The sequence below is a fragment of the Ochotona princeps genome, chromosome X, assembly GCF_030435755.1.
Source record: "Ochotona princeps isolate mOchPri1 chromosome X, mOchPri1.hap1, whole genome shotgun sequence".
Lineage (NCBI taxonomy): Eukaryota > Metazoa > Chordata > Mammalia > Lagomorpha > Ochotonidae > Ochotona > Ochotona princeps.
Window position 1 is genome coordinate 81,565,077 of NC_080865.1, and position 25,302 is coordinate 81,590,378.

At 41.2% G+C, this 25,302-nt stretch overlaps 1 protein-coding gene across 2 annotated transcripts in view; it reads right to left on the reverse strand.

The window, feature by feature from the left end:
• TMEM255A (transmembrane protein 255A) overlaps positions 1 to 25,302 on the reverse strand; it is a 57,409-nt gene that overhangs the window by 5,812 nt on the left and 26,295 nt on the right. Inside the window, exons 5-9 of one of the 2 annotated variants that reach the window (XM_004587652.4) lie at positions 24,896 to 24,964; positions 23,292 to 23,363; positions 22,831 to 22,919; positions 13,537 to 13,699; positions 7,510 to 7,653 (exon numbers count right to left, since the gene is read on the reverse strand). In XM_004587652.4, the coding sequence (XP_004587709.1) occupies positions 7,510 to 7,653; positions 13,537 to 13,699; positions 22,831 to 22,919; positions 23,292 to 23,363; positions 24,896 to 24,964 (537 nt within the window). The remainder of the gene's footprint in view (positions 1 to 7,509; positions 7,654 to 13,536; positions 13,700 to 22,830; positions 22,920 to 23,291; positions 23,364 to 24,895; positions 24,965 to 25,302) is intronic. The other variant, XM_004587653.3, reaches the window with a different exon arrangement.

Sequence of the window (25,302 nt, forward strand, 5' to 3'; positions counted from 1 at the left end):
GAGCACCACAGAGTACATACTGAAGCTAAGACAACTGTGACATCATTAGCTGATATAATTGTCTGGAACCACTATTGTATATGTGGCCAGTCACTTAGCAAAACATAACTATACACTGATTTTCCAATTTCCACACCTTGATCTCCCAAATTCATCCCTCCTCCTTCCTCCTTCTCTCCCTCCCTCCACTTCTGTTGCTTGTATCAACTAGGAATTTTCTCCTCCTAATCAGAGAGTAGTGTGCAATCCCACAAGGACCAAGAATCTGCCCAGGTACTCACCCCTTCAAAATCCTATGACAAGAATGGTGAGAGTCAGCAGTATTAGGTGTTCCCAACCACAGATGGGTGGGGCAGGTTTCCTGCGATAGAGCTAGAGCCAGTTCTGTTCTGAGAGATATGAAGAAACTCTGGCAACAGCTGCCATGGGTGACAGTTGCACACCCTGATAATAAAAGGGGGTAGTACAGTGATCCTTGGGTTTTCACTTCTCAGTTTCATCTCTGGGAGGGATTGGGGTGGCAGAAGGGGGAGATGAGTCTCACTTCCCTTTGCAAATGCTGCGACTCTCAAGGATAGATTTGAAGGGTTCCTAGCAGACCAGTTCGCACACCCTTGGGACTGAGGAGTAGGTCACAGTATCAAGGCATAGCTTCCCCAAAACAGGCAGGCCTCTTGGGAAAGATTTGGCTTTCCTGCCCTTGGGAAGCTGGCCTCGTGAATTTAGGTTCCTGCATGGGAGTGTGACTTTACTAACATGACCGGCAGCACAGGAGAACAGTGCTTTGAATTCATGGGTGCCACAAAACACAGAGAGAATCTAAGTAGTTCCAGCGCTGGGCCTGCTGAGCTGTCACTTCCTGAGCTGCCTCAGAGAGGTTGGGAACCCTAGAGGCTGAAACTACTACCATGGAGCACTATGCTTTCCGAGACAGGCAGCTGTCCTGTCCCACCCCAGCCTGCCAACTGACCCACACTCTTCAAAATCAGGGTATGCATCTGTCAGAGCATGTTTCGCTCTTGAGGGATATATGGGCAAGGGACTCCAAAAGGAACCTTGGACTGGATGCCGATAATGACTAGCCAGAAACACATTGTCCTAAGGGTAAATCGTTTTGGTTCTTACCTTCCAATTCCGTTCTGCTCCTGAAAGAAAGACTGGAGAAACACAGACTTGAATGGAGATGAGAAAGAAAGGGAAGAGGGACAGAAACAAGAGAAACGAGAAGAAAGGGAAAATTTGACAAAAGAGGAAGAAAAAAGAAAAAGTTGAGTGACAGCAATGGCAGCCTTATAAGGCTATTAGTAACCTTACCATTCACTGACACCCCCAGGATTAAAGCAACCCTTTCACTAAATGAGCCCAATTTATAATGAGTTATTTTTACTGACTCAGGTGAACTACTCTTGCAATTTAATAAAAAGTATAAACAGAATGATTACATTTTGGAACTTACTTTTTAAACTTAGGCTTAACAGTTGACACACTGAACAAGAAAGGGACTAGTCCATGGTTACAGTTAAAAGTATAGGGACTGGGCCCGGCGGCGTGGCCTAGCGGCTAGGGTCCTCGCCTTGAACACCCCGGGATCCCATATGGGCGCCGGTTCTAATCCCGGCAGCTCCACTTCCCATCCAGCTCCCTGCTTGTGGCCTGGGAAAGCAGTTGAGGACGGCACAAAGCTTTGGGACCCTGCACCCACGTGGGAGACCCGGAAGAGGTTCCAGGTTCCCGGCTTCGGATCGACGCGCACCGGGCCCGTTGCGGCTCACTTGGGGAGTGAATCTTCAGACGGAAGATCTTCCTCTCTGTCTCTCCTCCTCTGTGTATATCTGGCTGTAATAAAATGAATAAATCTTTAAAAAAAAATAAGAAAAAGAAAAGTATAGGGACTGATCCAGTATGCCAAACTGGGACGTGTGGCTTCAAACCTCAAAGAGTTTATAGAAAGCTACACCTGGTTTGATTTTGCTGCAGAAGTAAAGACTGATGGTTTACACCTTTGAGAATTTGGACTGCTTCCCTGAAGGGATAAATAATTGCAAATAATAAGAGAAATGAGTATTGAGATAAGCAAGGATGCAAAGATACTATGAGCATGTATCCTTCCTGCTTTTGAATATGGAGAGTTCACAAAAGCAAATATATATGGAATCCAATATCTGAAAGAGTCCTGCTTCTCTAAATTTAGCAACTCAAAGCTTCCTCAGCTCTAGCTTAGTAGACCCAAGTACTTCTCATGTCTGACCACAAGAAATGTTACCCAGGTTTTCTAACTGCATAGCTGCACAATGAGGGCATGACTTTGAGGGATTAAAATACAAGCTCAGGGACTGGCCCTGTGGCACATCGTTGGCATCCCACATGGGTGATGACTCTTGTCTCTACTGCTCTACTTCCCATCCAGCATCTGCTAATGAGCGGGAAAGCAATGGAAGATGGCCCAAGTACCTGGGCTCCTGCATCCACATGGGAGGCCCGAATGAAGCTCCAGGCTCCTGGCTTCTGTCTTGGCCAGCCTTCGTCATTTCAGCCGTTTGGGGAATGAACAAGCACATGGGAGATCTCTCTCTCTCTCCCTCTCCTTTTCTTTATGTCTAACCCTGCTTTTTCAATTAAAATAAATTAATCTTTTTAAAAAATACAAACCTATTTTTTTTATCTCATCCTTTTATTAGCCTCAGAGTAAAAAGGAACTCATCAAAACCAAAGTCACATATATAGCCCTATCTGAAAATGACTAAAATGGAGAAGTCATTTGGAAGAAAGTCTAGAAAGGTCGATTTTCTGGCTGTTACTTAAGTCATTCAATCTGAGAAGAGCATGAGGGAGTGCTGACCTTTTGGGGGCATTTGTGCTTCTGGTGGTTTTATTGTCAGAGCTTTTTATTATTTTTTTATTATATTTGTCTACAAATATAAGCAGACAGTTCTTGGCCTCTTGATGTTTTTGGTAGACTGCTATTTTCTCCTATGAAAACTATAAAGGAATTGACTTTAGTGAACAAAAGAAAGCTCAACTCAAATACTAAAACGAAACACAATTTAAGTTCTAGAGGGAAATAAATCACTTAAAATCATGTCCCTCAAGACCTATGCCATACAAGTGTATAGTCTTCTAACAGAAAGTACAAAAGACAGCCTGAGCTCAGGAAAGGATCCTGAAGATATACAGGAAGTATTTAAGCAGCCCTAGAATTGGGGAAATACATGAAGAAACGAAGTCCCTTTTTAGTGGAGATGAATTTAATTAAAAAGAACTCCTTGGCCCAGTGCAATAGCCTAGCAGCTAAGGTCTTCACCTTGCACGTGCCAGGATCCTATATGGGCACCGGTTCTAATCCCAACGGCCCCACTTCCCATCCAGCCTCCTATTTGTGGCCTTGGGAAAGCAGTAGAGGACGGCCCAAAGCCTTAGGACCCTGCACCCACGCATAGGAGACCCAGAAGAAGCTCTGGACTCCCTGGCTTTGGATGGGCACAGCTCTGGCCATTGCAGCCACTTGGGGAGTGAATCATCAGATGGAAGATCCTGTCTGTCTCTCCTCCTCTATATATCTGACTTTCCAATAAAAATAAAATACATCTTTAAAAAAAAGAACTCCTTTCTATGATCATGATTATGCTATCTATAACTTAAACCAGTAAATAAGTATAAATAGTCTAACATTGACTAGGGAAAAGATTCATGGTGTGCTTAGACTCACAGTTACTCCAAACAATTCTTCAAGTTAATCTCTGGGATTGGACAGTCCCAGGTATGAACACTTGCTCCACCACACACCACCTCTGTGACTTTGGGAAAATCACGTAACCCCTTAAAACTGTCAATGACAAGAGTACTTCCCTCAAAGGTTTAAATGATTGAATCACTGTATATGCAATGCACTTAGCATGGTACATAGTAAGTACTCAAAGAATAACATCTGTTACTACAAAGTAGAGACTTCTAGGGACAGGTGTTTGGCCTAAGGCTTAACACACCTAGGATAAGTGCCTTCAGTTCCTGATTCCAGCTTCCTCTCAGTGCAGACACTGGGAGGCACACTGAAGATCTAAATTGAGTTCCTGGCTTCTGGCTCCCAGCCTGGGCTCAGTCCAACCGAGCCTTGGTCCAGCCCCAGCTGCCACAGGCATCTGTACAGTGACTAGAGGAAAGAAGTGCTCCTTCTTTATATGTCTGTCTCTCCGCATTTCAAATGAATAAATCAAATACATATTCAAAATAGGTAGATTCTTTTTATAATTCTTGAAGTTCCTATCTTTTCAAAAAAAGAAGTATTTCGCAGAACTCTTTTTTTAAAAAAGATTTATTTATTTTTATTGGAAAATCAGATATACAGAGAGGAAGAGAGACAGAGAGGAAGAGAGGCAGAGAGGAAGATTCTCATCCACCAACTCATGCTGCAAGTGGCAACAACAGCCAGAGCTGAGCCAATCCGAAGCCAGGAGCCAGGAACTTTTTCTGGGCCTCCCACATGGGTGCAGGGTTCCAAGACTTTGGGCAGTCCTCATTTACTTTCCCAGTCCACAAACAGGGAGCTGGATGGGAAGTGGGGCCGTTGGGATTAGAACTGACACCCGTATGGGATCCCGGCACATGCAAGGCAGAGACCTTAGCTGCTAGGCTATTGCACTGGGCCCTTGAAGTTCCTACTACAAGCTATCATATAGGTTTATACTAGGTGATTAAATCTGGATCCATTTTCTGAGTTACATCTCCTGCTTCCATAACATTTTGGATAATAGTTTATTTACAGTTTTGTTCCCATCACTGTCATCTGAAATGTCTCCAAAAGCTGGAGACTGATATCTTAATACAAAGAATTTCTCCTTCAACCTTTATGTGCAGAGCTGCTAACATAGTGCCTGGCACATGTGAACCCAGAAGAAAATAGTGCCTGTAATCAGCTCATCAGGAGCACTGTCAATCTCATTTTCATTCCTGGAGTAGAATTTGAATGAGGAATGATGGACAGAGAGATAGCTCCATACTGCATAAAGGGGCTTCTTTGGCAACCATCACCAGAGTATTGATCTCCACAGAAAGCGTTCATTATGAAACATAATTTCCTAAATTCAGTATTATTTACTTCTTTCTTAAAAGGAGGCTTCTTGGGCTCGTGCCATGTGTGCATAGTCCCTGTACTCCAATTTTGTTTTTATTTGTTTTGGAGGCCCAAGACAATGGTGATCTTTGTTGTGTTCACTTCAATAGCCCTGTATTCACTTAAAGGATTCCTTATAATCTCTGTCATCAATGAATTACCTTTGTCATTCTTGAATAATGATTGTTTTCCAGTCTGTACCACTTTTTAGGGTAGCAAGTTGCATTTGTTGTGTACCTGTGCAAACAGTAGGCTTTAAAACAAAGTCTAACATTTTAAGCTTTAACAAATGCCTCCTTGTACTTGTGCTCTATCTTAAAGTGACAGGGAATCTAGGGACTCCAGGAAAGCAAAGATAACCATAGAAAAGAAAAAAAAAAAACAAAGCACATGGTATAACTCTTTAGGAGTCCTGAGAGGGAAGGAGATCGGAGAGAGAGGAAACACATACAATGTAATCATGTGTTGTTGTGTCTGCCAAATGGACTTGACTGAGAACTCTGCCCACCTCTGTGCAAAACAAACTATTCCGTTCAGTTCCACGACTGGTTCATTCACATGCCTCATTAGCAAACACTTTCTGTTCTGTACTTGGTTGTTGTCCTTTCCTTCTGATTAGTTGTTATCCTTGCCTTCTGATTGGCTATAACTTTGGCCTCCTGTTTGGCTGTCATTTTGCTCCCCCTTGATGGGTTAAGTATGTACTCACTTTTCAAAAAGGGACCAGAGAGAGTAAGTTTGTGTTAAAAGCGCCAGTACTGGCAAGCTTCTCTGGCAGCTCCTTCCTTATATTCTTCCTCCTATCTGCTAGTTTCACACTTTCAATAAGTCCCCCTTTGCTCACTGCCCCTGTTGGAGAGGAAATTCTTCGGTGTGAGACAAGACACAAGAGCACCTTCATTATCTAGCAGCAACAGTAGTGAACTACACCATTTTATAATACTTGTATTATTGCATTTTGGAGCCCTAGATCTCTCCAAACATGTCTTAAATAAGCACAACTACATTGTTACTCAAACTGACAGGGTTTTTAGGTTTCAATTCTTTTGTCAAACTGAATGTTAAATTAGATTGTTCAAGGACTTTGTATTGTCAAACTGGCTGGCTAATTGGAAGTACCTCTGAACAGTCATGATTTTATATTGCATTAGAACATTCATGGCCTCTTAAACCAGTAGATATAAATGTATCACAAGTCTTCTTTTCCTTAAAAGATATTTCTTTGGTCCATGAATCTTTGAATTAATTACAGTTTGGGGTAACCCCATCGTTCTGTGCTCAAGGGTTTATAATCACTGTACATGACTACAGGGCCATTTTGTTTTCCTAAAATGCCTAGTTTGGTGCAGTATACACAATGAGTCCCTTTTAATCCACTGCCCTTTTTTGTTATTTTATTTTTTAAATTCTAGAAGCGAAGATACAGGGAGAGAGAGAGAAAGAAAGACTGACAGGCTTAGGCAGAAAGTTCTCCCCTCTACCAGTTCACTCCCTAAATATCCACAACATCTAGCACTGTAACAGGAAAAAGGTGAGCTGGGAACCCAATCCAAGTCTCCCACATGAGTGGCAGAAACTCAGCTATGTCAGTTGTCACTTGCTGCCTCCCAGGGTCAGCACTGGCAGGAAACTGGAGTAGGGATCCGCAGCCAACACTCAGACAAAGGCATTATTAAATGACATGTGGACATCTCAACAAATGTCTTAATCACCACACTGAACACCCACCCCTAGTTATGTTTTTCTGTTTGAAAAAAAAAAAACAGGACAGTACATATTTGGTAACACTATTGCCGAGCCACATATTAGTAGGCCAAAAAAAGGGGAAGATAATGTGGTAATGTTTATATATATATATATATATACATGAACATTGTCCTATGTATTCCTAATTAAAGTCTGGAGAAGAACAAGTGAATTTCTTCTTTGGATATTTCAGAGTCCTTATGTGACACAGGTTATTCCTGTTTAAGGGAAAATGGCTAAGTCTTTCCCCATGCCAGAGGACTGGAAAAAGCCACTATTGGATAGGGGTCTAATGTGGTATACTGAAGGGGTTGATGTTTCCCAGCAAGTCACTGAGCCCTTGGTGTGGTTCAAGGCAATTTGGGACACCCTGTTCTTATTTCTTCTCTTTTTCTTTCATCTCTCTATGTCTTCTCTCCCTGTGCTGTTTCCAGCCTCCCCAGTTCTATCACTACCTGCCTATCATTTCTTAAGTTAGTCTATTGGTACACACAGACTGCTAAAGGCTATTAAGGACAGGTAGCCCAGCTGCCTCAGACACACTATAAAGATCATAGAAAATTTCCATAATTGAATTTAGGGAGAGGACAAGAGCTCCTGAATGAAAGCAGGGGGGAAAAAGAGGATTTGTTTGTTTGTTTTCTCTCTCAACATACCTGGAAGTCATAAGCAGAATACGGTGGCAGGTGAGGAGGACTATGGTAGTAGGTATTGTAGGATGCCACTTGGGGACGAGCATAGTATGAAACAGTAGGATGGGCACTTTCAACAGAACAATTCAGTGCAGGAAGAGTCGGGTTCTGTAGAGAAATACAAATTACAAATAACATGAACTTTCTTCAATACAAGAATAGTTAAATAAAGTGCACTTCATCTATACTAAAATACCATGTTGCTACAGATTAAAAAATGATGTATATTTGGTGAATCAGAATTTTGTGTATGATATACTTTTAATTTTGAAAAGCCATCATGTTAAATTAATATAGCATGATTCCAATCTATATAACAAGTGCAATCACATTCATATGTATTTTCACAAATGTCAAAACTTTTAAAAAGTTGAAAATACCTGTGTGATTTTTAAAGATACACATTAAAAAGGAAAAAATACAAAAACACTAAATGTCAAATAGACAAGACTGAACTGCCTACTGCATTTGTTGTCACAAAGTGCATTCAATCACAACGAGTTTGCTAAAATCCTAAGGATTCTTACGCATTTCCAACCTTGCTCACGAGCTCCCCTGCAGACATGGAGGACACTCACTTCTCATCAACCCTATGGGCTAGAGGCAAAAGCTTAGCAATGCACAGATGCCATGAAACACAAGCAAAGCATGTGTTCCTTTGTTTCCACAAACAAAACAGCACAGAAATAATTGTGTAACATTTTTACAATCTGGTGGTATGTAGCTCTTGAAGGGTTAAGCTAACCTGGTCCAGGATGCAGACCCTACTTTCAATGGGACCAAATCACTGTTAAACGCAGTGACCATTGCTCTTTAGGTTCCCAAGTAGGGGTGTGCTTTCTACCACATGGGTCAAAGCTTTTCTTTTTTTTTCTCCCATCTTCTATGTCATTGGCTCTGAAAGCTGTGTGAAAAAAATCAATGTGTGTTTTTCCCTGTACATATCTGTGCCACATTAAAGGACAGCAGACACTTCCTCTCAAGTGCTGAAAATATGTGGGCCGACTTTGGCAGTGGCACAGGCAACCATGTTAGGGTGTTGGCAGGGGAATATCCCTTAACAGCACGTTTCAACACAGTTCTGTTGCTCCCTTCTTTGGAGTGCATTGCTGTTTACATCTCTAGGAGGATTGAAGAGCTACAAACTTTATTCATTATTTGTCAGCTTCTTTACTGTGTGGGAGAAGGCTGAGATTTTAACTTTTCATGGGCTGGTTCCCTTCACAGAGGAAAAGCACTCAGAAAGGCCCTTACTCTCCAACAGAATTGTAAGAAATAACGCTCACCCATGGAGAAGTGCAAGAAATTGTATTTCATTGGACTTCTGTCAATTAAAAACACACCCTCTTAGATCTGTTCCTACAAGTTGATACTATCTTTTCAGTCCAAATAAACTAAACCTGACTATGGAGAAACAGTTATTCAGTGTAAATTACCTCTATAGAAGTTTGTGTGGTGCTCACTTCGGCATCACATACACTAAAATTTGAACAATACAGAGAAGTTTGTATGTTCAGTAAGGTCAGGTTCTAGGATAATATTTAGAGGAAGCTGACTACTATAGGCAAAGTAAAAAAGGATAAACATCAGGAAGATTGAGCATTGGAAAATCAGGAATATAGGACATAGAGAATACAAAAAAAGCAAGAGAGGAAAAGGAAGAGAGATTGAGTCTGAAGAGTTGAGGAGTGATTGGTAAAAAGCCCCCCAAATAATGGTCTGATTATAATATAAATCAATAATTCTGATTTTACAAAATGTGTGCTGTCTCTATTTGGGTGCAGGTAGTGTGTGTGCGTGTGCGTGTGCGTGTGTGTGTGTGTGTGTGTAAGAGAGAGAGAGAGAGAATGAATTGCTGTTAAAATTCTGCACCTTGTGTTGTGAGATCTCCATTATTGATCACTAGCATTCTGAGCTCTAGAACAAAAGGTTACTAGGTAGCACAGGGAAGGGTGAAAGCAATCTTGCCTAGACAAAAATGAGTTTATTCTGAGACAACGATTGCGGACTTTGCAAAGAACGCCACTTTCATTTCTCTTCAGTTTACTTCAAACTATTGACACCAATTAGGAGGAAATGACAAGATACACTCACTTTAAAAAGATTCAGCTCAAATCCTTGTACCTTTAACCAACAAATACTTTATCAATGTTTTAAAGATTTTTTTCCAAGAACCTCTGGTTATGGAATAATGGCATCTTTTTACCTTTCAGGATCGCACAGCTTTGGAAATGGTGGCTCCTAGCCAATTCTATTAAAGGATGCCAATTCACAGCCCTTGGCTTCTGTCCTCCCTCCCTGGAAATGGCTTCCACAGCCATCCAACACCAGTGAGTCTTTCTGTAGACCCTAGGGCATTCTGCTCACAGTGAGGCACACCACAAGTTACCAAACACATTAAGACCTAGGCAAAAAATTTTACTTAAGTTCACCCTGTTGATGTTCCAGAAATATCTACAACGTGTCTTTTGAGTGAAGTGTCCTAAGTAATGGTTCCTTTGTGCCCCAACATTATACATCTATTAATGTTATCTCATAAAATAATCTACTTTGTCCTTAATTTTTATTTTCATTTTACATTCTCCCCATTCCTCCATGATAGATTACCCAGGTTTGGTATTTGATAACTTTCAGTACATTTTTACTTCTGCCTTATTGTTGGAAAGAAGCTCTCAACAGTTATAAACAACTCATTTTAAGTTTTTTTTTAATTAAAGAAGCTAAACAAAGAATTAAACACATTTTGCATCAAAAGGCATTATTGGGGCTGGCCTTGTGGTATAGCAGGTAAAGCTATCACGTACAACACCAGCATCCCACATGGGTGCCAATTTGTGTCCTTGCACCCTGCTTAATCCAGCTGCCTTCTAATGACCTGGAAAAGCAGAGGAAGATGTCCCAAGATTTTGGGCCCATGTTACCTACAAAGAAGACCTGCATGGAAAACCAAGAGTTCAGCCTGACTCAGCCCTGGCTGTTGCAGCTATTTAAGAGTGAACCAGTGAATACGAAAGATCTCTCTCTTTCTCTCAAATAAATGAATAAATCTTTTTTTGTAAGAAAAAATTATCCAGAAAGTGAAAAGAAAATCTACATAATGGGAAAATATTTGCAAATCACATTCCTGATAAAGGTTTGGTATTCACATATACAAAGAACTCTAACAACCCAACAATAAAAATGCAACTTGATTTAAAAATGGACAAATAACCTTAATGGGCAATTAAATAAGATACATAAATTTCCCTCAAACACATAAAATGATGCTTGACATCATGAGTCATTAGGGAAATTAAATTCAAAACTACAATGAGATACCACTTTGCAGCTCCTTACAATGGCTAATAATTTAAACAGAAAACTATTGGTAAGCATGTAGAGAAATTAAAATGATGCAGCTGCTGTGGAAAAAGTTTAGCATTTCCCCAAGAAGTTAAACAGAATTATCATATATCCTAGCAATTCCCTTCCTAGCTATATAAGCAAAAGTATTAGAAATGAGATTTGACTATTATACACCAAGGAACAGTGGTTTTTCTGCTAACTATTTGTTGAATTCTTTAGTTAGTAGCCTATCAAGCCTGAGACTATAAGGTATATCATTGCAAAAATTAAAAGAAACATAAGAAAGAAATGAGGGAAAATGGTGTAAGCAAGAGAGAGGGAAGCAAGATAGGGTGGGAAGTATCATTATGCTTGTAAAACTTTATATATGAAATACAAGACATTTATGTATGATGCCTTTATATAAATAAGGAAGGAAGGAAAGAAAGAAAGAAAGAGCGAAAGAGAGAGAGAGAAAGAAAAAAGAAAGAAAAAGAACGAACGAAAGAAAAGTTTTCAAACAAATGCTTGCATATGAATGTTCATAGCAGCACTCTTCCCCATATCCACAAAGTGGAAACAACCCAAATATCTATCAACAGATGGAGACAAACAAAATGTGATATATCCATACAATGGAACATTCCTATAAGAAGAAATGAAGCACTGCTATGAACTACAAAGAAGATGAATCTTGAGAATTTTAAGAATCAGACATAGAAGTTCATATATTGTATGGACTCCCTCTGGATAAATGCATAGGGACCAAAAGCAGACTAGTGGTTTCTGGATTATGAGGGAAGAGACATGGGAATGGTTGCTAAGTGGGCACAGGTTTCAGATCAGTGAAAAAGTTCTACAATTAGGTAGAAGTGATTATTAAATAACATCATAAATGTGCTAAATGTTACTAACTTGTATATGTGGAATTGATTAATGTTTATCACTTCCATTTATGTTTTCTTTATAAAAAGAGCACAGTGAAGTAAAACAGGAGTCTGAAGTTATATACCTTTCCACTCATCCTTTCTTCACAATTTCCAGAAATGTCGTTAATAAAGGTATCCATTTGGTCACCCTCTACATCCTCCTCAGTTGTCCTTTGCTTCAAATCCCAATTCCTTCTATCACCATGGTAAAGGAGCTCATGGAGTTTTTCACGTTGTGAAGCTAGTAACTCAATAAATTAACAATTTTGTGGCACATTTACCTTCTAAAATTTTACTCCTGTGTGCATTTTCAAAGTGGGTAAGAAGAAAGAGGACAATATCTATCTTAAAGTAAGGAATCAAAAAAATGTTAGACATTTCATCACCATGACCTTCATTGCGGGTAAAAGTGGATGCTAAGAAGCCTTTGCAGGAAGCCCAACAAGTATGTAACCATCACCTTCTCTATCTGTTAATCACGGTAACTCTACCACCTATGCCTAAAGTCTCTAGGAACAATTTAGAGAATTTGTGACAGGCTACCCTGAGGTCTCATCTCCTCAATCTGCCAACTCAGGAGTTTGTCTCCCAGCCAAAGCTGGAAAAACTCCAGGATAAAATTCCTGAGTAGGGGGTGACTAGCATTAATTTTACCTAAAGCCACAACTTTCTTGCCTTCCATCTCTCCTAAAGTTAAGAGAAACTTAGCCCAAAACATTGCTACTTAAAGTTTATGGGAGATAAGGTGTTAAGGGACAGGAAGTGGGCGGTGTTGTGTACATTAAGCCAACACCTCCATATGGGCACCAATTCGAATTTTGACTACTACACTTCTAATCCAGCTTCCTGCTAATGTACCTGAAAAAGCAATGGAAGGCGGCACAACTACTTGGGGTTCCCACTTTCACATGGCAGTCCCAGAGGAAGCATTTGGCTCGGGGATTCAGCCTGGCCCAGCCCTAGTCATTGTGGCTATTTGGGGAGTGAATTAGCAGATGAAGACATTCCTCTCCCCTTCTCTGTAACTCTGGGTTTCAAACAAATACATTTAATTCACATCTTCAAATAAATAAATAAATAATTAAAAATAAATAAAAGGAAGCAGGGAAAACAGATCATGCTGCCATAATCAGGGTAAAAGGGGTACTGAAAATACCCTTTCTTCCCCCACAATCCTGTCCCTAAAATGTGCATCAAGAACTCTGACAGAGCAGAAATGATGGCTCAGCTAGCTAAGCCTCAGCCTGTTAAGTGCCAGTATCCTCTACAGGCACCAGTTCGTGTCCCAGCTGTTCCACCTCCCATCTAGCTCCCCCGCTTATGGGCTGAGAAAGAAGCTAAAGACAGCTCAAAGGCCTTGGGACCCTGCACCCATGTGGGAGACCCGGAAGAAGTTCCTGGCTCCTGTTTTCATACCAATCCAGCTCTGGTCATTGCAGCTATTCCGTGCATCAACCAGCGGATGGAAAAATCTCTCTCTCTCTGTAACTCTGAGTTTCACGTAAAATAAATAAATATTTGAAAAAGAACACAGATAATTCATGTTAACAAGAAATATTTGCAGTGATAGCATTCACTTGTTCCTTCAACTTGAGGTGTTTGAGGGCAGTTACATCCTTGAAACAATTGCTTCTGATTCTGCTCATCAGAATAAGTGTCTCCATTACACCCAATTGCTTAATTTGTCCCTTCCATCCCAAATTGGCATTGTTAAATAGAAAGGCACTTCCTTCCTTACCATGTCTTTAAAGCCTCCGAGGACAGCAGCTGTGATGATACCTAGGAAGAGGCCGACGATATTGAGAATGGTGGCAGACCAGAGCAGGTGGTAGAGGTGGATGATGTCCTGGCAGCTGCTGACATCGATATATTCATAGTATCCACCGGTGATCTCCACCCGGCTGCCAGGGAGGAGCACACTCCAGTTAGTTCCCAGAAGAGGCTCCTTCCCCGGAATTTGGCTATCATGTAGCTCATGGGGGCAGAGGGAGCTTGTCATGAGGGACATCATAGTGATTAACTTGGATGCGGAAGATTATAATAAATGATTGATCTTCGTGCAAAGCAAGCACATTTCTGTCTTCCAGAGAAACATAACCATTACTAACACTATTGCTCAATTGCATCTATTGACACTTGCTGTGTACCAGAGTCCAAAGCATCTTACAAATGTGAATTCATTACGTCTGTGCTTTCCAATATGGTTATTATTTAAGGACTTAAAATTCAGCCTTTCAGTCTCACCAGTCACATTTCAAGTGCAAACAACCACCTGATACTGGACAGAGCAAGTAGAATATTTCCATTATCACAGAAAGTTCTATGAAACAGTGCTGCCAGTCCTTAGAATATTTCAGGATATGGTGCTGTCATATATTCCTATTTTATGGATGAATAAAGTGAAGAAGCACACAGAATTTAAGGAACTTTCCCAAGTCCTATGTGGTATAGCTGAGATTTGAATTCAGGCTTCAAACACTTAGCGTCTCTTTTAAAACAAAACAAAACAAAAACAATGCCCCACAAAAAAGTAAAGTTACTTGCAGTACAAAACCCAAATAACCATCTCCTTGGAGAGACCTTCCCTGACCACTGTCTCAAAGATACCTTTCCTCTCTCATCCAGCCCAGGCACTCTCTACCACATTACCTGTTACAGACTGAATTGTGTACTCTAAAAGTCATATGTTGAAGCCTTAATCCTCAATGTGACTGCTTTGTAGTTAGAAGACAATTAAGGATAATTAAACTATAAGGGTGGAACCCTAATCCAATAGGATTTAGCGACTTTTTAAAATGTTCATTTTTCATCTACTTCAAAGGTTGAGTGCCACATGGATCACAAAGATCCAAGTACTTAAGCCATAACCTACTGCTTCCAAGTGTTCATTAGCAGGAAGTTAGATTAGAAGCAGAGTAGAAAAGACCAGAATCAGCACTCTGATATGGTTTGCAGGTGTCTCAGGTGCTGACTTATCATGCTGCACCCAATACCCACCCCGGTAGCCTTTTAAGAAAAGGAAAATTCACATTCACACTCCAATCTCTTTTTCTTTCCTCATCCCCACAAGCTGGGAGGAGAGTCCTCCCCAGAACCTAACCACACTCCCACCCTGATCTTACACTTTCAGCCACTAGAAGAAAATAAATCCCTGTTGTGTATGCTACCTGGTATGTGATCTTTTGTTCTAGCCATATATAACCTACTACATTATCTTCTCTACTTCCTCTGTAGCACTCACTGCCATGTGAAATTATATTGCTGATGTGTCCACGACATTATTTTCTGTGTCCCCAACGTAAATGTGAACTTTTAGAGGACAGGGACTTAGCTCTTTTTGTTCCTTGCTATGCCTGAAACATGGTTGGTACTACCCAAATTCCCGCTGAATTGATTAAACAAAAGTTCCTGTTCTCCTGTAAGTTGCCAATTGACTTATAAATTGGCCTCTAGAGTTGCTAATGAATCTAAAATACTGAGGTTCTTAAAAAGAAATCTACCACCAAGTGTATTGGCACATGACTGCTGTGGATAAAAACACTGAAAATGAAAAAGTAAATAAAGCAAAAGTCAATCTCCAAATGAATCAAGGAGCGATTACTCACATAAAAAAGACTTCAAAAACATTATAGATGAAGGTTTACTCAAAAAAAGTTTAAAATTTGTGTTTCTCGGGCCTGGCACAATGGCTTAATTTGCTAATCCTCCTTTAAGCGCTGCAATCCCATATGGCCCCTGTTCATATCCCGGCTGCTCCATTTCCCTTCCAGCTCCCTGTTTGTGGTCTGGGAGAGCAATAGAGAATGTCCCAAAGCCTTGGGATCCTGTACCCACATGGGAGACCTGAAGGAGACTCCCGGCTCCTGGCTTCGGATCAGCCATTGGGCAGTGAGACAGGAGATGGAAGATCTTTCTCTTCTTCTCTCTGCATATCTGCCTTTTTAATAAAAAAAAAATCTTAATAAAATAAAATCGGTGTTTCTCTAAGGGATTAAAATGAGTGTGATTGCAGAACAGAATGTGTCCTAATGATCTATGTTTGTGTCTATGAATGCCTGCCTGCGTGTGTCAGTATAGAATTTGTATATACCTACAGGTATCCTTGTGTGAGTCAACGCATATAGGAATGTGTCTTAGAAAGAAAGGGTAGAAATTACAGATTCCTGGGCCAAGCCCCAGTTCTATTGAATGTGGCAAAAATCTCTGAAGGTGGGGGGTACAGAAATCTGTGTTAATAAGCTCACCAAAGGCCAGCAATATGACATCATGAACAAAGCCACTATTTGTAATCCTGGTATCCCATATAAGCAATGGTTTACATCCTGGCTGCTCCACTTCTGATCCTGTCCCCTGCAAATGGCCTGGGAAAAATCAGGGGAACCACAGAGCAAGTGTTTGTGTCCCTGTACTCATGAGGGTGATCTGGATGAAACTCCTGGTTCCTGGAATCAGCCTGGCCCAACCCTGGCACTTACAGTCACTGGGGAGTAAGCCAACAGATGGAAGCCCTTTATCTGTCTCTCCCCATCTTTAACTCTGGCTTTTACATAAATTAATTAATTTGTTAAATTTCTAAAATAAGGAACTGGCGTGATGTCTCAATTAGCTAATCCTCCCCTTATTAGCACCTGGGTCTTTTATGGGCACTGGTTCATGTCCTAGCTGCTCCACTTTCCATCCAGCTCCCTGCTTGCGGCCTGGAACAGCAGTAGAGGATGGTCCAAAGCCTTGGGACCCTGCACCCACATGGGGGACCCAGAGGAAACTCCTGGCTTCTGGCTTCAAATCAGCTCAGTTCTGGCCATTGTGGCCATTTGGGGAGTTAACAAGCAGATGGAAGATTTTTTTTCTCTCCTCTCTGTAAATCTGCTTTTCCAATAATAATAAATATCCGAAAACATTTTAAAAATAAACTTATCAGTATTTGAAACCCACTCTTCTCAACAGCAAGCTTCCATACTGGAATTTTAAGGGTATTTCAATTCACCATAATTTGAACCCAATTTCAGTATTTTCAGCAACAGAGTTATTGAGACCATTGGTAAGATTGTTTGAGGTCTCCTACTAGTTGGCATGGACTAGGCACCAGGGATGTGGCAGGAAGCACGCACAGACTCCTGCCCTAAAAGGATAAGGCTGTGTATAAGGGTAGATGTGCGATGGCAGGGACAGTGTGATGGCTCAGAGTCAGTGTCTGACATCCCACAGATGACTTTTGCCTGCTTCCTGAAATGCTAAAAGCAGAGTATATACAGGCAGTCCCCAACTTAGACCCATTTGACTCAGAATTTTTCAACATGCAATGCTGTGAAAAGGAGATGCATTCAATAGGAAGCGTATTTGGAATTTGAATCTTTTCTATGACTGGTGATGTGTAGAATGGTCTTCTTTTGTCATGCTGGGCAGAGCAGTAGCTGCAGCTTCTATATTATCACAAGGGGGAAACCACTGACACTACCGTGTTCTGTATTGTTAAATCAGTATGTGCAATAGGTTGGGGGTATTAAGTGCATTTTCCACTTATGATATTTTAATCTGTAATGGGTTTGTCAGCATAGAAGCCCATCTTACAGTGAGCAGCACTTGTACAGACAGGCAGTATACCAAAGCAGATACTGAGTCAGACTGTATTGAAATATTATCTCTGTTGCTTATTTGCTCTCTGAACATCAGTAAGTTCCTTAGCTTCTCTGAACATGCAAGATTTAATGAGAGTATGCACGAAATCAGTACTCCAACACATAAGAATTCCACCAAAATATGAGACTAAATTTGCACCTTCCAAGAGCCAGCCTCTGGCAACATAGTTCAAACCCATGAATCCTATTTTTACAGGGATTAACACTTTAAAGTTACAGACCACAAATTGGGGGGCAGATTTAGCGGTTCATTCTAAGAGATTTAGTAGCCTTACAGAATCTGTATCAGTTTCAGTTTGAGTAGGTTCAGCAAATATTAATTTTTTAATTGAACCATGTAACAAAGACAATCAATACTCAGATATGGTTCAGAGTTTAGCAAATTAGCATGCTTTGTTTCTGTTTGAAATTCATAATCCCATTCGGTTCAGCTCTGGGTAGAGTCCTCTGATATTGCATCTCTTGTATTCCCACTGCTTCCACCCTCATGTCTTTATGACTACAAGGTCTTCCTGCCAGTGCCTAACACTCGAACAGATTGTTAATAAAGGAGGGAAAAGACAGATCATTTCATTAATTATGATATTGACTACTCAATATGATCTTGCAATCCCCTTGCTCCCAACTTGTTGCATGGTCCTGGAGAAACAGACAATTTCTTTGGGTTTCACTGCCACTTAACAAAATAGAAAGCAACAGATTTTGGATATGGCAGAAGGGCATTCTTGTGCATGGGGGACTGGGGTCATTAACCAATTTTTTGGTAGCTGGGCAGTATCCAGAGACAACCTCTGTGTATGTCTTGTTGCAAGTACTATATAGAACCATTTCAAGTTCTTCTCTCTATAATCCCTTTGGTACCTCGAGTTCCTTAAGTATAAAGCTATATTTTATCAATACCTGTTCTTTCACAACAGCCCATGGCACATACTACAAGTTCCACAAATAGTTTGTCAAAGGAAGGAACAAATAGAAATGAGCATGTTCTTGCATTTTAGCACCAGCTGGGGCAATCCACAAACCATCCATTTCCTTTCAATTCCTTTAGGTTACATGCTTAAAACCAGTGATATTGACCTGACCTCTCCAAAGATGAGTACATGAATGCCCAAAGTACTCTGAAAGGCAGCTGCGGAGAGGCCAAGTCCTAGAGAAAACTACCTTCCTGCACAAGGCTAAATGGAAGAATCTATGTTTGGTATTAAAACCTCACCACTCCTGACGTCAAAGAAGGTCTGTGGGTTCGAAGGGACAGTAGAAACTCTGTAGCACTGTACTGCCTGATGTTTTTGTCCCCATTTTTTCTTGTCCTCCTTTCCAGGAAGTAGACTGGAGAAGCTGGCAATTGATTAAAAATAGGCTTCGTATAAGGAAAACAAATGAAAGTCTCTAAGCCTCAGAATGCTTGTTGCTAGCTATATTTAGACATTGGGTCTAGGTCTCTTTTGGCTCTGGCTGCAAAAAGTCCCAAGTCAAGAAATAATTTTCCCTTGTGTTGCCACATAGAAGGAGCTTATGCCTGGGGGAACTGTCTCCTGATGAAAAGCTAAAAATCAGGCCCAGCGCAATAGCGTAATGGTTAAGGTCCTCCCCTTGAATGCACCAGGATCCCATGCGGATGCCGGTTCTAATCCCGGCAGCTCCACTTCCCATCCAGCTCCCTGCTTGTGGCCTGGGAAAGCAGTCAAGGACGGCCCAATGTATTGGGACCCTGCACCCGTGTGGGAGACCCGGAAGAGGTTCCAGGTTCCCGGCACCCAATCGGCGCGCACCGGCCCGTTGCAGCTCACTTGGGGAGTGAAACATCAGATGGAAGATCTTCCTCTCTGTCTCTCCTCCTCTCTGTACATCTGCCTTTCCAATAAAATAAATAAATCTTTTTTTTTTTTTAAAAAAGAAAAGCTAAAGATCTTTTCTGCTGGCTTTGGCCTTGAACTATTAGCACCACAGACCTGGGAATGCTGAAGACATGCCTAGGACTGGCCTCCAGGCTTTGGCTAGGCAAGATCCATTTTAAGGCTTGGAGATCTTTAAGAGAAGTGTTCCAATGACTCCTTCCGGTTATGTCATCCAATAATTTATTTTCCTAGTGAAAATCATTTTATTTTGTCAAATTATTTTATTTATGTAAGGTGAATAAATTTTTTAAAAGATTTATTTATTTTTATTGGAAAGTCAGATATACAGAGAGAAGAGACAGAGAGGAAGATCTTCCGTCCAATGATTCACTCCCCAAGTGACTGCAACGGCCAGTACTGTGCCAGTCCAGAGTCAGCAACCAGGAACCTCCTCCACGTCTCCCATGTGGGTGCAGGGTCCCAAAGCATTGGGCCATCCTCGACTGCTTTCCCAGGCCACAAGCAGGGAGCTGGATGGGAAGCGGAGCTGCCGGGATTAGAACCGGTGCTCATATGGGATCCTGGGGCGTTCAAGGTGAGGACTTTAGCTGCTAGGCCACACCGCCGCCCAAGGTGAATCAATTTTATGTATTTCATATACAGAAATCTAGGAGCATAGTGACAATTCCCATACTATCCTTTCTTTTACCCACACTCCCACTGTCCTTTCTTATTTTTTCTTTTAATTTTTACAATGATATACTTCAGTTTATTTTATAATCACAAGCTTAACCCTCTACTAGGTAAGGAATTCAGTAGCAAGTAAAAAAAAAGCATGGTTCCTCAAGAGCACAGACAGGTTCTATTAACAATAATCAAAGCTTATCACTTTGGCTCATATGCTTTTTTCTTTTCTTTTCTTTTCTTTTTTTTTTTTTTTTTTGCTTCGTTTTTAAAAAATCACTTTTTTTTTCATCAGCCCTCTGCTGGGACTCAGTGATATAGATAAAATTAAATCACATTTCCTACTCTTAAGGAACTCATAGTTTAGCACAGTTCCTTATAAAATTCCTTTAGTAAAGACAATACTGTTACAACCTATTTTTTTAAAAAGTTAGAAAGTCAGTTATTGTGAAGTTAATATTCACATGAAGGTAAACTGTGCATCAGCTTTGCAAAAAAAAATTTACCTGAGGACTCAGCTAAATGGAATTTAAAGCAGGGTTTTGTATATTCACACCTTTGCCAGAAATGCACCTATCGCAGAGAGAAAGCTATGTGTGCAAAGGATGATTTCTCAACCCTCTCAGTGGAGCCCTTGTCTCCTCTCAGGGTTAGCTGGCTGGAATTCCAGTACTTCCCGGCCCCCAGAAGGCCATGGAATGAGAAGGGAGTGGGAGAAAGCCACAGAAGGAAAGAAGCTGGAAGCTGAAGGAGGAGGAAAGAGAAGAGAGGGGTGGACACAGCAGGGGAGGAAGGGATAAGGGGAGACAAGAGGCAAGAGAGAAAAATAATCTCCTTTCTACAAGATCTAGCTTATTTTCCTTTGATCACTTTTGGAAGGATGGGCTCAGGCAGTAAAATTATAGCAAGCTCTCAATCATTGCCATAAAACAGGAAAGTCCTTTAAAAGTGTTAGCTATAATTACATCATGAATAATTGAGCCCCTCAACTAATCCCTAAACTCATTTGAGTCTTTTAAGTATTTCTTTCTCCACTGCTAAATGTATCAATGAAATTAGACTGGTGCTAGCAAAGAAAGTAAAGGGCTGATGTGAGTTCTCTCCCTTCTATCTCCACCTTGTCAGCTCCGGCCTCCAACAGAAGGAGATATGTGTTAATCCTTCTGACAATCATAACTCTGGCTCTGTCCAGGTCCCCTCTGCCAATTCCTCCTTATCCCCTCTCTTCCCTTGACCCTCAGAGTCTCAAGAAAATTTGTGCATGGACATGTTCCCTATCACTTACTCACACATTCTTATAGATGCCCATTTCTTGATTGCTCTTAAACGTATTCTCTGGGGGCCTAGCACAGTAGCCTAGAGGTTAAAGTCCTTGCCTTGAACACGCTGGGATCCCATACAGTGTAGTCCCGGCAGCCCCATCCAGCTCCCTGCCTGTGGCCTGGGAGAGCAGTCAAGGATGGCCCAAAGCATTGGGAGACCCAGAAGAAGGGCTCCAGGCTCCTGGATTGGCACAGTTCTGGCCATGGTGGCCACTTGTGGAGTGATATTCCTCTCTGTTTCTCGTCCTTTCTGTATATCTAACTTTCCAATATAAATTTTTTTTTAAAGAAATGTATTCTCTGTTTTCTACCAACACCAAATCAGTTTTATCTAGGATTCATTCCCTGTGGTCTGAACCATTGAAGTGGCCTCCTTATTCTCTAACTATTCAATCCCATCTTCTATGCTGTATCCTTCAATGTTGTCAATTGCATATAGGATCAAGTCCAAAGTGGTCAAAGCAATCACTATCATTTGACCTTTGACTACAGTTCTGCCTTCACCTTCTACTGCAACTTCTATTGTTATCTCTGACTCCCACCTCCTGACAAATGCCAGAAACAGCCTCCCCATCTCTACTGCCCCCTCCCCTATCACTGTGACTTGCTCCTACGTGACCTCTTCTTAACACTGACCTACACTTTAGCAAGTTCTGTCTTTCACTCATTTAGGCTGCCAAGATCCCACCTATATCCATCGATCACAACTGTACTTATCATACTATATTGTAATCAATTGCTCACATCCATATTCTCGCTAGTCAGGGAACTCCTCAGTGGCAATATCTATATTCCCAGCACTTAAATATGCTTTGGGGGAAAAAAGCAAATGGCAACTGAGTGGCAGAGAGCTACAGTAATTGTAGAATTGTCCCCAAACCTGCTGTACCTGCTGGTCTTTCTGCTTGAAACACATGAGTTGCTGTTTGACCTCATTCAAGCTTCTGCACAAACATTACCTCCTCAAAGAGGCCTTCCTTGGTTACTCTAACACAGTATGTGCACCTACACACACCACCTCATCACAATCTATTTATCTTTCCTGCTTCATTATTCAAAGCTCTGATTACCACTTTGAATGAGGTGATATACTTTTAGATTAACTCTCCCCTACTGGAACATAAGGCCAATGGGAGAAAAGTGCTTTAGTTCTGTTTGGCATTGAATATTCAGTGTCTAGAACAGTACCAAGGTAACTATTTCTCGAATGCTGTTGCAATTGGACACAGGCAGAACTCAGTTTGAATCCTATCTTTATCATTTTCAAGATAATGTGTGACCTTGGATTAGTACTTTTCCCTCTGCTTCACTTTCCTCATCTGTAAAATGGGTTGTATATACCCCATAGGTAAGAATTAGGTGAAATGAAATATCTGAAAGTATCTTGCATCATGCCTAGCACAGAGAAAGTAGGTAGTCAGCCTATTGGCTGATTTCTGTTGACAAACTAATATTTTCTAATTCTTTGATCCTTGCCATGTACCCTTCCCCATCCTCAGCCCTTCTAATACCCATTGTAGTTGAACCATACCTGGGGCTCCACACTTACTTGCCACAGTTGTAAAGGTCACAGCAGAAGCAGGTGTTGCCCCGAATGCGAGGCGTACAGAACCCACGGCTGAGGTGCGGACAGTTCACCTGGGGGTACACAACAGATGATGGGCTGGCACTGCCTGGGAAGCAGGGCCCTCTGAGATTAGAAATGCAAGTTAGTGACTCAAGGAGATGGTAAGAATCGCTGTGAAATGGACACAGCAATGTATGAGAGGCAGGGGGGCTGGAACTAGCCAAACTAGTTGAGGCTACACACAAGGCTCCTGTCCAGCCTCAGTCCCAGCCCTCAGCGCCCCATGCCTGAAGGGTGGTTGTGGAGAGGAGTATGGACCAAAGAACAAGTTTGTGATAGGAAATAAAGATCAAGAGGGGATGAAATGAGGGTATAGGAGGGAGAAAGGGTCAGGTGGGGAGGAAGACAGGGGCCATCACATGCACTCTGAAGTACGGTAGTACCTCTCTAGCTGTCTGGGTAAGGTTCCTCACAACTCTCGCGGTGGGAGAATTTTTGGCTGAGGAACTTATGACCTTATATAGGAAAAATAGGATTAGGGGGACCAGGGTTACAAGTGAACCTATGGAAGTCATTATTTACATTTTTTTACAGCCACCAAATTACACCAAAATCATGAGAACAGCAATGATATTTAACACATTTTGAGTTTGCAGCATCAACAAAAAAAAAATCTTAAACTGACCAAAAACTTTCCATTTACCATGTCTTATTTGCAAGAAATTTTCCAGGTTCTCTCCCCTCTACATAAATTAAATCAAGTTCTTATCAATTTGTTTTCCTTATTATAGTGAATACTTACAATTATAGCATTTTTATAGCAAAAATGCTATATTTATAGCAAAAGGGCACTTTTTTATATATTGGATCACTCATTTAAATGACCTTTCTGATAAGCTGTTAACACATTCACATTTCTATTTCTTCCTTCCATCCTGAAAATAGTTGGAAAAATGATCAATCTGTGGTTGGTCAAAGGAAAAAGGAGGCAAGTAGACGGCAGAACCATAATAAAAGCTTTTGCCATAATGCCTTGGGAATAGGACTATCACTCCACCTAACTGCAACAGCAGTATTCACATTGTATTTTATGTAAAGTGGCCTCCCTGAAGTTGTGCAATGTAGTGGTCACTCTATACCCACTTGCCTTCCTTCTCTTGTTCTCATCACAAGCTTATCATTTACCTAAGTATTTTCAGAGGTACTGGCTTTCAATTTAAGGTTAATACTGCACCAAATTGTCAAGGTTTCTGGAAGCATAAATAGAGTTTCAAATGAAAAGATCCTGAGTTGGGAGCGATTATTGTATTCTGAAATGAGAGTTTTCTTGAAGTACCTGGAGTCATGCTTTGCCTCATTTCTCATTGCCTCTCCTTCTGCCTGATTTCACATGAAGAACAAGGAGAGTTGAGTGGGATAGGAGAGATGCATTCAAGCTTCATCAGGATAGTTTAAAAGTTCATGGAAATGCAATTAAAAATCAGTTCCTTTAGGTGCCCAAAATTGAAATCTGTGCATAATTTTTTCATACTAGGCATTTCTGTGAACATTTGGAAGAACCCTTCTATGAGGCAGGCCTTCTGAGAGTGTGGTGAGAGGATCCAGGCTGACAGTCCGGGCCTTCCCAGTGCCTTGGGGTGGACAAAGTTTCTCAATCACACTTTCTGCCCCCATAGCCCTCCCGTATGTGGAAGTCAGGCTCTGCCTCCCCAGTCCAGGCAAATGAACCAGCACCTACAGAGATGGGAGAGAGGATGACCTGTGGCCTCTCCACTCTCACCTGCCCTTCCTGAGATGAAAGCCACATACTAAGAGGCTGCTGGTTGTGGTCAAAGGAGTAGGCTTTGACCACAGAACAATGTGTATCTGACTATGCCTCAAGAGGCTCCAACCTATGGCCACGACCTCACTGTGTTCTGATCCACTGGAAAAAACTGTCAGATACCTAGCAGTAAGCTTTAGAATTATGGAAAACACTAAAAGAAAGATGATTTCAAGCAGGAGACTTTCTCAGGCGTTAAAGACATGCAGTCACATTGTGGCTCACCTCCTCAGCTTCCTTCTGGGATGTCTTGGGGACGTAGTGGCACCGGTTAGCATACAGTGGCTTTAGATCCTGGAAAAGAAAACATCAAACCAAAGAGATTTTGAGTTAGGAAAATAAAACAGGAAAAGCTCTCCTTGGTAACAAAAGATTCAAATACACATACACACACACACACATCACAAGAGTCAGGAAAATGCAAATAAAAATCAATAATGAAATACTGCTTCATCCCCACAAGAATAGGCAGAATTTTTAAAAATCAGATAATAATGAGAGTTGGCAAAGATAGAAAAATCAGAACCTTCATACACTGCTTATGTGAATGTAAAATAGCACAGCTACTTTGAAAAACAGTCTGGATGTTCCTGAAGCATCAAACATAGTCACCATATAACCTAGCAATCCCA